This window comes from Lagenorhynchus albirostris, chromosome 5 (assembly GCF_949774975.1).
Source record: "Lagenorhynchus albirostris chromosome 5, mLagAlb1.1, whole genome shotgun sequence".
NCBI classification, from domain to species: Eukaryota; Metazoa; Chordata; class Mammalia; order Artiodactyla; family Delphinidae; genus Lagenorhynchus; species Lagenorhynchus albirostris.
The window spans coordinates 28230371-28245355 of NC_083099.1; the positions used below are offsets into that span (position 1 = coordinate 28230371).

General features: G+C 54.3%; 1 protein-coding gene across 8 annotated transcripts in view; it reads left to right on the plus strand.

Moving 5' to 3' along the window:
* DZIP1L (DAZ interacting zinc finger protein 1 like) overlaps nucleotides 1-13402 on the plus strand; it is a 46577-nt gene extending 33175 nt beyond the window's left edge. For 4 of the 8 annotated variants that reach the window (XM_060149778.1, XM_060149779.1, XM_060149777.1 and 1 more), the window contains 7 exons: nucleotides 714-767; nucleotides 3948-4081; nucleotides 5997-6192; nucleotides 8907-9123; nucleotides 9549-9721; nucleotides 10788-10927; nucleotides 12478-13402. In XM_060149778.1, the coding sequence (XP_060005761.1) occupies nucleotides 714-767; nucleotides 3948-4081; nucleotides 5997-6192; nucleotides 8907-9123; nucleotides 9549-9721; nucleotides 10788-10927; nucleotides 12478-12639 (1076 nt within the window). In that variant the 3' untranslated portion in view covers nucleotides 12640-13402. Of the gene's footprint in view, nucleotides 1-713; nucleotides 768-3947; nucleotides 4082-5996; nucleotides 6193-8141; nucleotides 8231-8906; nucleotides 9124-9548; nucleotides 9722-10787; nucleotides 10928-12477 lie in introns of those variants that run through there. The other 4 variants (XM_060149776.1, XM_060149780.1, XM_060149782.1 and 1 more) reach the window with 4 other exon arrangements.
* The last annotated feature ends 1583 nt before the right edge of the window (nucleotides 13403-14985 follow it).

Below are 14985 nucleotides of genomic sequence, written 5' to 3' on the forward strand. Positions count from 1 at the left end.
CAAATCCCTGCGAATCTGTGTGAATGTGGCCTGTCTGGAGGGTACGCCCTCCTCCTCTTGGGTACTCCGGCGTGCTGGTGTGCGTGCTTGTGTGTGTCTGACGGACACAGGCGCTGGCGTCTAAAGGGCGCCAGCAACCTACAGGGGGCCCCTCCTGCTTATGAAACCTGGCCCTTCTCCTCCACGCCGCCTCCCCTGCCCTATGCCTGTAGCTTCCCTTCTGCCTCTCCTTGCAGACCCACACGTCTCCCCCACATGTCTTGCCTCGAGGCTAGACATTTCTTTCCCAGCCTCGCAACCAGTTCAGAGAGGCACTATTCCTATGGCCTTGATCTCCTGGGTGCTGGGGCTGGGGTGTGAGCCATTCATAGGAGCTGTGTGCCATGGACTTCAAGTCCATTGTCCCCAGGATTTAACGTGGGGCGGGTATTATTGTTCTCACTTTCTGGATGAGGAGCCTGAGGCTTAGGGAAGTTCAAGGACTTACCGTGTCGTGTGCAGCTAGTTGGGGGGCAGAGCTGGAATGTGGACTCTGATCTTTCTGCCTCCGGGGTCCATGGTTGTGACCGCTGCTCCATCCTGCCTCTCTGCTAGAGAACCGACTCGAGGGCTTGCTGTGTCTGGCCAGCACTCACTTGCTGTCCCGTGCTTTCCTCTAAGGCGGGGATGGGGTCCAAGGCATTGGAGACCCTAACTACTCCTGCTCTCCTCAGGGATCCGCAAGGGCCCGAAGGCTGTGGACACAGAGAAGGACTCTTCCGAGGAAGGTGAGGCTCCCTTTTCTACCCTGGGGGCGGCCCTCTTCATTGTTTAGCTTGTCCCTACTTAACTGTATCTGGCTACCTGAGGCTGGGGCACGGGAACTGGGGACGTGAAATAAATATTTCTTAAGCACTTTGTGCTTGCCAGGCACATTACACACAGGTACTAACGTGCAGCCTGCTGGTTCCCCCAGGCTCAGAGAGGGTCAGTGACTTTCCCAGAGTCACAGAGCCGGCAGGTGGTGGAGTCAGGATTTGGCGCGGTGTCTGCTGCATAGCCTGTCCCTGGTGCCTGCCCCACCACTTGCCTGGTACTACCCAGAGCGGTGGATGCAGCCTCCCTGCGTTGGCTTCAAATGACCTTTGCATGGCGAGCATTCTGCAGACAGGTCACACGGGACCTAACTGATGTGCAGGAATCCTCCTCGGCGCCCTCTGCAGAGCCCTGGGTACCTGCTGCTTTTATTCACTCCCTCTGCCGAGCTCTCAACCAGATGTTTCCAGGGAATGCAAAGGAGGAGAAGTGAAAAAAATAGACTCTCCTGAGAGGGTCAGGAAGAAGGAGCTCCCAGGAAAGGTCAGAGAGCTCACAGCCAACCTGCTGACCAGGCCTGCCTGCCCAGCCAGGCTGTGATGTGACAGTCCCAGAGCGACCCAACAGGTGCACCCAGGAAAGGGTTTTATTGGTGTCACCAAAGAGTTCATCGTGGGGTGTTTTATTTTGTTTTTTAATGTAATAGTTTACTTTTGAGACAGTAATTTATGCTATTGACCCAAAAAAAAAAAAAAAGGGAGAAGGAAAGAAAAGCAAAAGGGTGCACAGTGAGAAGTAGGTCTTCCTCCTGCCGGGCCATCCAGTCTCCGCCCAGAGATTCCATTGTTAATGGTTTGTCACGCATCTTTCCAGAGATACTTGGTGCAAACACAGGCACATAGATGTATGCATTCTTTTCCTTTTTCCTAAACGGGAGCACAGTGTACATATTTTTCTGTGGTTATGGCTTAACAGCGTATCTGGGAAGTCATTTCCAATCCCTTTATATAGAGCTGCTGCATTAATTTTTCAGGACTTCGCAGTATTCCATTGGATGGTTGAACCTAAATTTACCTAATCAGTCCTCTGCTACCTCTCTCCCCACCCAGCGCGTTTAACCTTGGGATATAGTAGCAAAAATTAGTTACATGTAACCTTGAGTAACACAAGGTCCACATTGGGGATGAACCAAATCCTCCAATGGGGGCCTAGAGTTCGAGGCGAAGGAGGCTGAGAAGTGCGAGTTAGGGAGACGTCTCCCCACCCCCTCCATGCCCCATCCTGTTGCAGGCGGGACCCAGACCTTTGTCAGGCTGTGCTGTGCCTCTTCACTTGCTCGTCCCAGACCAGCATCCCTTGGGAACTTACTAGAAACGTAAAATTTTCAAATTCTCGGCCCCGTGCCACACAGACTGAATGAGAACTTCTGGGGCAGGGCCCAGCCATCTCTGTCTGCACCCGCCCTCCAGGGCACTCTGGGGCTTGCTCTAGTTGGAGGACCGCTGCGGGGCCCGCGGCTCTCTGCAACTGGCTGCACACTAAGAAGCTCCCAGGCTGCTTGCAGCTCTCTGGAGGACCATGCCAGTCCCCTACTACCTAAATCACAACACGCGGTGAGGGGCGTCCCAGGCATCAGTAGTACTTAAACCTCCACAGGTGATTTCAACATGCAGCCGAAACTGGGGCTCATGCCCTGTGCAAACTTTATGGAAGAGCGTCAACCCTGAGGGGCAGTGGGGGGCTTGTTAAAACACAGATTGCTGGGATCTACCTCCAAAATTTTTTTTTTTGGCGGTACGCGGGCCTCTCACTGTTGTGGCCTCTCCTGTTGCGGAGCACAGGCTCCGGACGCGCAGGCTCAGCGGCCATGGCTCACGGGCCCAGCCGCTCCGCGGCATGTGGGATCTTCCCAGACCGGGGCATGAACCTGCGTCCCCTGCATCGGCAGGCGGACTCAACCACTGCACCACCAGGGAAGCCCCTAGCTCCAGAATTTTTGATTCAGTAGGTTGGACTGGGATCTGAGAATCTGCGTTTCTAATAAGTGACAGGTGGTGCCGATGCCGTGGCTCACGCTTTGAGAACTGCTGCTCTAGAACAGCTGGTTCTCAGGCATGGTTGTTGTTAGGTCTGGGGAGTTTCACAAATAGATCTTAAGGCCTGGGGCCCACCCTCCGAGATTCTGATATAATTAGCTTGGGATGGAGCCCAGGTGATTCCGATAGGCAGCCAGGGTTAAGGCCGTCGCCTTGACTGTGAGCTCCTTGAGGGTTTTCTTTAGTGTCCTCAGCACTGGCCTGTTCAAGCTCCATATTACTTGTCAGTAAACATCTACTGAGTGAATCAAAAGGCTGGTCCATCTGTAACCACAGTGGCCCCTGGCATTGGACCTGAAGAGCACTTCTGGGAGGCCTTCCCTGGCTCACCCAGGATGGCCCCTTTGTAGCAGTTATCACATTTTATTGTAATTGCTTATCTTGTTACCCGCTGGGTCGGTATTTCTCAAGGTGCAGGCTGTGGCTCACCTCCATCAGAATCATCTGGGCAAGTTAAAATGCAGATTGCAGGGCCCTTCCCCAGACCTATGGCATCAGACTCTCTGGAGGATGGGTCAGAGAATGTACACTTTAAACCCAGGCAATTCTGATGTATATAATTGGAGGGAGAACGCCTGATTTAGACAGTAAACAAGGGGAGCAGGGAGCTGTCTGTCCACCATATGTATATGTATACATACATCGTGCATGTAAGCCAGATCATTATGTTGTACATCTTAAACTTATACAGTGCTGTATGTCAATCATATCTCAATAAGGCGGGGGTGGGGGGCGTGAAGACCAGAACCCAGGGAACAGACTGCTGTCAGGACTCAGCTGTGAGTCAAAAGCCTGAAATCTCTCAGTTAACCTGGGACAGGGCTGAGCCAGATCTTGGAGGTGCAGACCGGCAGGGGATGAGGATCCTGAAGGTGGGTAGGGGGTCTGCAGCAGTGGTTCCCAGGAGGAGAAGGAGCCGGGGATGGACGCTCAGAGGGGATCGGTGGCCCTGGGTGCACAGGCTGGAGACCAGGATCCCTGGCTGTGTGCGGTGTGGCTTTGGGAGTAGAGGTTTCGGGCACCCAGGCTGACCTTGGTGGTTGTCTTGTGCTGCAGAGCTGGAGGACTCCCGCAGTGGACAGCAGAGGGTGCTGGCAGCTCTCAGTCGAAACCCCACCTTGCTGAAGCAGTTCAGGCCAGTCCTGGAGGACACCCTGGAGGAGAAGCTGGAGAGCATGGGGATAAAGCGAGTGAGTTCCAGGGCCGCTGTGGCAGGGCCGGTACCTGCCGTTTAGACACAGGGCATTCTTGAACCGACAGAGGGTCGATTGTTCTGTATGTTGTAAGCTTATTCATCTTATTTGTTCCAGTGGGGCACCTTTGGTGTCCAGGAATATAAACCTGCACAGCTGACACTGTGGTCTCTTCTCTGTTTCCTCCAATGGCTTCCTGAGAGGTCACCCTGTGTCCTGACTTCTCCTTGCTCTCCACTCATTGGCTACTTTCTTCTGCGTCTCTATTTTGTTGTTGTTGTTCACGTATTCAACAAATATTTATTGAGCACCTTTGTGCTAAGTAGCGTACTAGATGCTGAGAATACAGTGATGAATTAGACAGAACTGATAATTTTTTTCATCGAGTTTACAAATGGTAGGGAACTCAGGTATTAAACAATGATTGTCCAGAAATTTAATAACTTACCATTGTGAGAAATACTCTGCAAGAGAGGTATTGGATGCTATAGGAATGAATAATAAGGGGATGTGCCTTAGCTTGAAGGTCCAGGTGTGACGGTGGACGATATGTGGATGTTACTTTGACAGATTACTCCTCTCCAACTGGATAGAGTCTCAGTGGAACTATCAAACAAGATGCTCCATCTTCTCCTGCACAAAGGGACTTTATGTGCCCCAAAGGGCTGTGTCTCTGTTTCTGACAGAGGGAATTTAATTGGCTCAGTGTGGCCTTTGGAGGGGCCCCTTGGGTGAAGTGTCCATCATCGGTGGCACACGTGGCCATGCCCACTCAGCAGGTGGCTGTGGGTGGAGCAGGCTCTGAACACTCTGGTACAAATTAGCATTTGAACACCATTGTCCCTACATGCCTGTGTTCAACCAGAGAATGCATATTATCATGAAAGGCATTATTTTTGGCTGCGTTGAGTCTTCATTGCTGTATGCGGGCTTTCTCTAGCTGCGGTGCACGGGCTTCTCATTGTGGTGGCTTCTTTTGTTGCGGAGCATGGGTTCTAGGCGCACAGGATTCAGTAGTTGTGGCACATGGGCAAAGTAGTTGTGGCTCGCGGGCTCAGCAGTTGTGGCTCACGGGCTCTAGAGCGCAGGCTCAGTAGCTGCTGTGCATGAGCTTATTAGTTGCTCCGCGGCATGTGGGACCTTCCCAGACCAGGGCTCAAACCCGTGTCCCCTTCATTGGCAGGTGGATTCTCAACCACTGCGCCACCGGGGAAGCCCAGTGACATCTTTTATTGAAAAAACACACCTTGTTATCAAAGAAGCTGAGCATCGCATCGTTGAGAATTCCAAAAAAAAACCAAAACAAAACAAAACAGACACCTAGGTTTAATGTAGCAAGGATGCCCCCTAATCACTGACTGTTTTCAACTACTGCTCAATCTAACTCTGGCCTTACGTTCAGACTTGATTAAACCATTTCTTTCTAATCTTAAATGATTTCTCATGGGCTCTAGGTGGATGTCAAAAGCCCAAGCAAGTTCCAGTAGGTTTTGGAAGGGTGCCTGGCTTTGTTTTTTTGCAGTTGATGTTTTCAAATCTTGTTAGCCACGGAGGACAATGTGTCCAGCATAACGATAGTGCCTGGGGGTACAAAAAGGAGCAAGCCATGGTCTCCCCACTGTAGGATTCGGTCGGGTGGTGGAGAGGCATGTCCCACCTAAGCCTGTATGCTTGATGTCGATGGGCTGGTGCGTAGCCCCTTTGTACCATCCTGCTGTGTGTGCTTTGCTGGGGCCCCCAGGTCCTAGCCCACCTTGCTTTCAGCAGCCTGCTCGCCCTGCTCTAATGCTCAGCTCCTCTCCCAGAAGCACCGGCACTGATCCTAGTGACTCCCAGGCCAGCAGCAGCTTTGAGAGGCTTAGGGAAGGAGAAGGGGAGCCCATCTCCAGAGGGAACCTCTGTGGTCTTCCAGGATGCAAAGGGAATCCCTGCTCACACCCTCCGACACTTGGAGTCCCTCCTGCGAGCCCAGCGGGAGCAGAAGGCGGGGAGGTTTTCTGAATTTCTGAGTCTGAGGGAGAAGCTCATCAAGGAAGCCAGCAGCAGAGTGAAGGAGGAGAGACAGTGGAACAGGGCTCCGGTGTCCCAACCAGACGGCGAGGCTCCAGGTGAGCTGGCGAGTGGCCTTGCTCGGGGCTGTGACCTGCGAGGGTGCAGGCTTGTTTGCATATAAGGGGGTGCGTAATCCCCCCCCCCGTCCACATCCAGGGCTTTGCTCTGAAGGGCCAGACGACAGGGTCCTCCCAGGTGTCTGAGTCCAAAAGTCTTCTGCTGGAAAAACAGAGTCTGTGGATGGGGTGGGGTGGGCACCAGAGTCCCTCGGGGAAGCAGAGGAGAGCCAGGACCAGAGCTGTGCTCAGCCCTGAGCTGGCCCTGCTCCGATGCACTGCCCACTTCAACAGCTTAGCTCTGCACTGTTTTACTTGCTTGGATCACAAGTTGAGCTTTGCCGCAACAGAGAGCAGCCCATTCTGTTTGTGGCTCTATAAACCAGGCCTGTCAGCACAGAGGCTGCAGGTGGAGGCAAGGATCCGTCAAATGAATACTCGGCTCTGGGGCAGCGGTTGGGCCAGTTTGGCAGGCGGACAAGTCCTCAGAACTCAGATGTCTCCTGGGCCGGGTCCAGCCGCTGCTTTGTCCCTGGAATTTGTGATATTGAAAGGCCCTGTGGGTCCTGTGGAGGACTGAAGTATGTGGGCGAGGACCCTCCGCGCTCTGTCCTCAGGGCACGCAGGGAGCAAGGGAACTGTGTTCTTTGGCTCAGGAGCCCCCATCTCTAGATTCAGATCCACAGGCCGGGTGATGCCCTAGCTCCTTTCGGTCATGGACGTGTGCAGCCAGAGGAACGTCGCTTCTGCTGTCTCCTTGTGTCCAGGCAGGCCCCAACCTGAGCTCTGTATGCAAAGGAAGTTTCCAGAGTGTGGTCCACCCATCGCTGGGGGCTATGAGGGTTGATTTTAGTTGGTACGTGAATCAATAATTTCAAGATTTAATCTTTATTTTTCTTCATGTACATTGGAAAAATATTACTAACGTAGCAATCCTGAGAGCTCATGGAAATTATTACTTGCATAGGTATGAAGTGGGTACTTTATGTTTAAAAGTGGTGTCATTTTATATAAAAATGTTAAATAGAGAACAGGACAGTTGCTTTGAGAACATGGTGAAAATTGTGTCGATGACCTGGGTAACTCTGTTGTATTTGGTTTAAACTTCTGGCCTTAAAAGCTCTAAGGAAAGGATAGTTTTTAGTCTTGTACAGAAATCTCAGAGTGAAGGGTGTTTGTCCTGGCTGCTAACCTGCCTTTCACATAACCCTCTGCCCCAAATGCTCATGCATTCCTAATTTGTTTAATTGAGTGCAGTATTTACTGAGGTTGACCTGGGCTGGGGCCTGCTCCCTTAGCTGGAAACCAGCCAGGACCAGGTGATGTGACAGGGCCAAGCACAGGCTGGGGCAGCTCGGAGAGGGGACGGGCCCCGAAGGAGGGTGAATGGAAGCCCCCTCTGAGTCCTGGTTTCCAAAAGAAGAGAAAGTGTTCTTGCTCTTCAAGGTGCTACCCTCCCCTCCAGTGCTTGGTCCCAGAGCCTGCAGTGGGAACCTCCCCTGGCCCCCACCTTCTGTCTCCGCTTCCCTGGCCTTGGGTCCTGCCTTCTCCAGGGCCCATCACTGACCTGTGAGATGAACACTGTTCTCTCGGCATTTCGTAGGCCTCCTTCCAGCTCTGCACCCCTGTGTTCTCTTTCTAGGCCCCGTGAGTGCTGTACGGAAGCTCACCTCCTGTCTCTGCTCAGAGGATGCCTCTTTTGTTTGGGGGCAGAGCTGTGGGGTGCAGGCAAGGCAGTGGCAAGAGCCCTAGATTTGGGATGACTGACGACCTGGGTTTGCATCTGCCTCTGACTTCCGTGGAATCGTGGGCCTTGAGTGTTCCCGAATCCCTGGAAGCCTGCCTGGGGCTAAATGGATGTTGGATGTGAAGTGCTTAGCTTGGTCTGTGCATAGTAACTGTAGCTGTTGCTACAGTTACTTCCCTCAGCAAGTTCACCCTCCTTTCAGTTTACTCTTTCCTAGAAACCCCACTTCTGTGTAAATGCATTCTCCGAGAGCTGTGCATTTTGAACCGTCTTTTCGAACTTCGAACTACAGTAAGAAATGCATTTTATGCTGTGGCTCAGTCCACACGTGTACGAGTTTGATGAAACAGTACTTACTCGGACTCCCTGTGATGCGCTTTCTCTCCTCTTCTCTTCCGATAAAAAAACTGCCAATCCTGCCTTACTGCCCGCCCCTTGTGATTCGCGAACTGGAGGGGCTGTATCTAATTGCCTGCCTTAAGCACTCCTGCACAAGCTGAGTTCTGGGAGGCGGGTGTGTGGATCTCGATGGCCCAGGTGGTCCACCGGCGCCCTCTCGTGGCAGCAGAGCCTTCCTGCAGGGCTGCCTGCGCTCCAGCAGCAGCCACTTGGGTTGGGTAGAAGGGGAGTAGGTGGCCTTGGCGAGGCCAGCTTCTACGATTGTGTTGGGGGAGCTGCAGACATGTTGGACCCTCTTCAGACCTGCTGCCTCCCGCGGGTCTCCCGAAACGATGCCATGACCCTGGAACACCAGCTGCTCTCTTGGTCTCTGATGAAACCTGGCCCCAGGTCTGGCCAGCAGCAGGACACCTGGGGTGGGGGAAGTTATTCAATCCGCTGTGATTATGATGGTGCTCTGCACAGAGTGACTTGCCCAGTCCCCATGTGTGGAACCTCTTTCTGCTTCTCTCGGGCTCGAGGGCCCAGATGGGTATGCTCTGAAACTCACTCTTACCTGTGTTTCTAGTCAAAAGCCAGCAGAGCACACTGGTCACCAAAGAGGCCCAGACAAAGGCCAGGACCCTGCACGTGGCACAGTCATCCAAGCTGGCAGAGTCCCCCGTGTCACGTCTTCAGAGCCGCGGCAGCCATGGCCCGGGCCTGGCTCAGGGGCCCAGCCCTACTCCTGGCTCCAGAGCGCCTGGACCCTCCAGCACCCCGCCTTCCCTGGGGCCCGGGCTGAGGTGAGCCAGGCTCTGCGCTCTCCCTGGGTCTGTGGTGTGGCTCCCGCCCTGTCCTGGGCCCCCCACAGCCTTCTGCAGACAGGGGAGGGGCAGAGGCAGAAGTGAACAGGAAGGGCCTCAGGTGCGGTCCAGCCCTAGCTCCCATGAAGAGACCGGGCTCCTTTGCTCCCAGCCAGGACACACCTACCCTCCCCTTACTCCCCTGTCCCCAAGCCTCGGTTGCCACGCTGGAGGGGCTGGGTCTTCATCTGTTCACAGAGGAGCTGGTGTGGCTGCCACCCTCCAGATGACTCCTGGCTGGCGTCTGGGCCCAGGGAGGGAGCAGGGCTGGCTCTGGGCAAACCAAACAAGCTTGCAAGTGGTGAAGTGTGGCGTTGAACGTCCTCCTTCCGGCCCACACGTCGCCCGTTTCTTCTTTTCCTCAGCAGTACGCCCCCGTTCAGTTCTGAAGAGGCCTCGGAGGCAGATGCCAGCTCTCACGTGTCCCTCCAGCCCCCGAGACTTCCTTCGAGGAGGGGGCCCCGGCCGCAGGATGACTCGGACTGGTCTGACACCGAGACCTCGGAGGGGAGCGCCCAGATGCCTGGCAAGAGCTCAGGTGCGCTGGCTTCCTCAGGAGAGGAAGGTTTTCTTATAAAAATGTTAAGAGGCTTGTAGCTTCTGGCTTCAGTTGCATTTTCTAGCCAAAGATGAAAGAATATGGAACTTTTGTCTTTCCAAAGTCAGTAAGTGGAAGCGCTGGGGTGTAAGCCCAGCTCTATCTGCCAAGTCCAGTGTCCATGGATCCTGCAGTACTTCATCTTGTCCACAGTGTGTTCCAAGCCTGCCAATCCGTCGACCACCAGAACCAGGTCTCTGGAGAAGTACTGACGACCTGCCAGGCGAGATGATAGGGTGTAAACATCTAGGAACTGGGAATCCGGAGTCCTCGGACACGCGTCAGCCTCTGTCACTTGCTCCCTGCGTGTGCTTGTGTGAAGGGTTTCGGTTCCTTTGTTGTAAAATGAGGTTTCCGGACAAGATGGGTAATGAGGGGCGAGGTACACATTAGGCCCTTAACAAACAGTTTTTGAATGAATCAATGAGCCGAGGGCTGTCGTAGCTCTGGACCTCTGTTCAGGCCCCAGATGTTTGAGTCCTGGAAGTCCGTGGCTAGCTCCCTGCTTCTTGGCCGGTCCTGAGGTCTGGACACCCACCTTGCTCTCCCACGTCACCAGAGTCCGTTGATAACGTAGTCCCTGCTTAGCCCCCTTCTTGCGTGGAGTTCACAGAAAGTGTGTCTGGCCCACAGCCCTCCTTTGCGAATTTATATTGATGATATTTCTTCGTTTCTCTGTGAAGGTGTTGGAGGAGGAACTGCACGTTAGTCTTGCAGTTCATGTACCAACTGAGCAGGGATTCCTCCCGGCCTCCCGTTGAGAGGGAAGGGCAGCTTCCTAAGCCTGTGTACCCAGCCGTGTCCTTAAGTGCACTGTACACTTACAGGATGTTCCAAGCACACGCTGGCCTGGGCCTCTCTCTCTTTGCCCCTCTTTTACTGTTTTTGCCCTTCCTTCTTCCTCTTGACCCTTTTCCATGCTCCCTTTATCCACACCAGAGCCTGGATGTGACCCATAAGGATGATGCATTCGGACTCTGGGCTTTTCCCCCTGGTTGCCTTCCAGGAACACTGGTGCGGTCGATGGTCAGAAATCATGAGAAGCAGCTGGAGGTTTCGACCAAGAAGCCTGCTGGAGAGGTCGGTCTGTTCTGCAAGCCCAATGCCGGGCCACAGAGGGCTGCTGTGCCAGGAGGGAAGCCCCAGGTAGGCCGTAGGACCTTGGAGGCTGCCCTGCAATTCCCTACAGAGCCAGTTCTGAGTTTGGGGGACTGAGGGAGGGTCCAGCGAGCATCAGCCTGGGCCCTGGTGTGACACTGCGGGTGACGTCACTGTCCCCTCTGCCCTTGCACAGGTAGAGGGATGGCCACTTTCCAGTGCTTGTTGTTTCATTATACGAACAAACCGCTCAGTGGGTTGTGTCTCTGGGCCGCAGACGCTCCCACTTCCTGCCTCTGATAGAGCCTGGACCCAGCTCTGTGTCTGGCTTCCTGCAGTAGCTGCTCTCTTCCGGCTCCGCCTCACCCCACAGCCGACCCCTCCCCCTTCCTTCGTGCCCCGAGGACCCCAGCGCAAGGCTGTGTGCAGAGCAGATTGCTTCACAGGGTGGGGTGTTGGAGTAGCATCACACAGCACGTCAGAGTAGGCCACAAGCCACAATGGGGATATTTAGACTAAATACTCAAGGCCATTTCTCATCACTAAGAATGTCTCGATGGCCTCTCTCAGGCTCCAGCTGCCATCAGATTTAGAACTCAGATGCTCAGCCTTCCAGACCATTCCCGTCAGGACGTCCTCTTCGCTGCCAGCCCCCCATCAGGGAACAACTTCCATATTCCTGTTGCTGTCTTAGGCAGAAACATTTCGAGCTCTTATGACTTTACACTCCTTTCTTATTCAAGAAGACGCGTCCTGGGATGCCATTGCCCTAAAATTCAGAAAGAGTGGGCCATCACTTTTTGGTTCTCCCTAGCATACTCCCCCAACCCCAAATACCTACCTTGTACTGCATAACATGTTTGGTTTATTATGCAGCCCATGTGTGTTGGCGAGTAATGAGTCTAAAGGATTTAAAAAGTATTCATCCCTTTTCCCATGTTGTGAAAGAACACCGACAGCCCTAAGCAGGTTGAGGCACCGCTCAGAGCCTGCTTGCCGCCCCGGGCCCTGCTGGTTTCTGATTGGTTGGCCTTACATTCCAGGCAAATGACCTGGGCACTGACCGTGGCTCTGGTTCCAGGACAGCCTGGGACCGTGGCTCATTCTGGGCTCTTCAGTTGGCCCCAGCCCAGACCCTTTCCAGGACGAAAGATTCCTGGCACTTCGAGTTCCCCTCACGCTCCTATGGTCAGAATGTTTCCCAGCCCCTAGACAAGAAGTCTGTGGCGGGTGGGGTGGGCGTGTTAGCCCCTGGTGCGTTAGCTCAGGAATTTGGAGAAGTTGAGGCTCTAGGCTTCCAGATCCATCACTGTGGGCAGTTAAAAAATCTGGACAAAGTTTAAATTACAACAAGAGCAACCTGCTCTGCTACAGGCCTCTCCAAGGAACTTGCCTTGGTGTGGCCAGTGGAATTTCAGGGGTGTTTGCGTTGCTGTGACCCCAGGTCTCTGAAGCAGGTTCTCAGGGAAATGAGAAGGCAGGAGGAGAAGCATCCCCCTCCTGCTTTCTTCCAAATCCGCATTTTGTCCCCATGTCCGTCCTGCACATCCATCCTCCCTTGTCAGATGCATTTTCTTCTCCCCCTCCCCTCCCTGCAGCTTTCTGAAGATGAGAGTGACTTGGAGATCTCTTCCTTGGAAGATCTCCCCCAGGACGTGATCCAGAGAGAGAAACCAAAGCCCTTGTCTCGCTCGAAGCTCCCAGAGAAGATTGGTGCCAGCTCCTGGAGCCCTGGTCAGCCCAGGGCCCCTGGCTGGTGATCCTGTCCCAGAGCCTGGCGGCCAGAAGACCAGCCTCGTCGCCCAGCTGGGTGGGGCTGGCTCACGGTCCCCCCAACAGATGGGGCTGCTGGGCCTCTTGTCGTCACCAGTAACCGAGAGGTCTCCCCTGGAGAGAAGCAGAGCAGAAGATGGGTATGATCTCTCCTGCCCCCTGTGAGGGGCCCTGGCAGTGCCCCTGGGTTCCAGGGCTTGAGAAAGGGTTGTAACAGGACCTCAGAGCAGCATCCTTCCTCCACCTCCACGTTCACTCCAGACTGAAAGGAAACACCTGGTCTCTAGTCCGGAGTGTTTTGTAAACCTGCAGAAACGCTGTAGAGATGGGTCTTTTATGGGGTCCTTTTGGGGACTTATGCCTGAGCCAGTCATTCACTGATTGACCCAAAGCCATTTACTGAGGTCCTCCAGCCTCTCACTGCTGAGGTGGGGTAGAGGCAGAGATGGGGGCTGAAAAGTACAGGGTCATAATCTGTTGACAGAGATTAGGATGCTATGGGAGTGCAGACAGAGCCTCCCAGTGCAGCCTGGGGTGACCTTGGAGAGCTTCCCAGAGCTGATGTGTGGCAGGGCCTGCTCGTGGGTGGGAGGGAAGGAGGGCCTCATATCCCCAAAGAACCACAAATTAAATTTTTGATATTATTTCTAAAATTAGGTTATGTATGTAACTACTGTATTGTTTTTAACTTGAAAAGCATTAATTTATTATATGTAACCCTTTAAATACAGTACAATGTTTCTCACTCTCTGGTATGTCTTCCTGTTTTTGGCGCTTTAGCAGGGGCTGGGTGGGGGCTGGAGCCATCTGTACCCCAGCGGTGTCAGTTTAGGGCCTTTGGGGTGCAGTTGCCAAGGTGGAGATAAGATTGCAGTCGGTTTGCTGGGGAGTCACACCGGTGGAGGAAGCCGGATCGGGCAGGGAAAGCGCTCACGTGCAATGCAGGTCTGACCCCTGTGGGAGAAGGGAGAGCGGGAAGCAGGAGTGGGGAGGGGGGAGCCCCAGACCACCTTGCGGCTGACGTCTCCACCAACGCTGTGGGAGTTCCAGAGCAGGCACTGCCCACCAGGGAGTCCCCACTGGGCAGGAGTGGCCAGGACCTCATGCCCCCAGCCAGCTTGGCCATTGGCTGGGGTGCCCAGGCGAGTGAGACCTAGTTGAACAGCCACTGTTTTCCCTAAAGGGAAACCCAGCCGTGCACCTCCAGGCCTCACGAGTAGAGGGAAGAGCGTGATGAACCCACGTCCCCAACACCCAACTTCAACCGTTGTCCACTCAGCTCGTGGCCAGTCTTGCCTCACCTATCTCTCCCCACTACCTTGGGCCTGTCCCTCTCCCTAGCCCTCCATCCAGGCTTCTTTTGACCTCTGCGTGGTCCTGATACCTGGGCTAAGCCCTGAAGTTCTAGCAGGAGGAACCAGGGGAAGTGAGGAGGAAAGGCACTGCAGAGGGCAAAGGGGATCTGGGGCAAAGGAGGCTTGGGGGTATCATGGTGCCAGGCTGTTCAGTGAGGCCAGAGGCTAGCTTATGAAGGGCCTTACGTGGGACTCGGGTCAGCCCACCCCTTAGCTCCTGGGGAGTAAGTTCCCTTTGTGGATCTCATACCTTTTTTTTTTAATTATTTTTTTGCGGTGCGCAGGCCTCTCACTGTTGTGGCCTCTCCCGTTGCGGAGCACAGGCTCCAGATGCACAGGCTCAGCGGCCATGGCTCACGGGCCCAGCTGCTCCACGGCATGTGGGATCTTCCCGGACTGGGGCACGAACCCGTGTCCCCTGCATCGGCAGGCGGACTCTCAACCACTGCGCCACCAGGGAAGCCCTGGATCTCATACCTTTGAACAGCTGAGAAGGTGTACAACCAGGATCTCAGTGGCAAGTGAGGAGGGGAAGGGACAGTGAGTGGGGAGTGGTGGGGGCAGTTCATCCCTCTCTCAGAGTTCTGCCGACCAAGTTATGCTTTCTTATTCACAGGCTTTGGGCAAGGAAGGTGTAAAAAGGTGCTTGTGGGGCCCCTCGCCACATGCGGGTTTCCCGTAGCACTGAATGCACTACCGTTGCCGGTCCCCCACATCACAGTGCGCTCTGGGACCTCTGCTTTTCGGCCTCAGGGTTGTCTCTGGTGGGAGGTTGCACAGGCTGCTTGCAGGTACAGCCTGCAAATGCTGGAGAGCTGTCTCTACCAGGGCAGCCCACACCCAAGGTGGAGTGGGAGTTGGTGAGTAATCGCTCCAGCCTTCCCATGCTTTGGTGGGACAGTTCTGAGGTTAATTCTGCAGTTTCTCAAAGTCCCCAGGGGGAGTGAATCCCAGTCTCCTGCAACAGTTACGATTTAT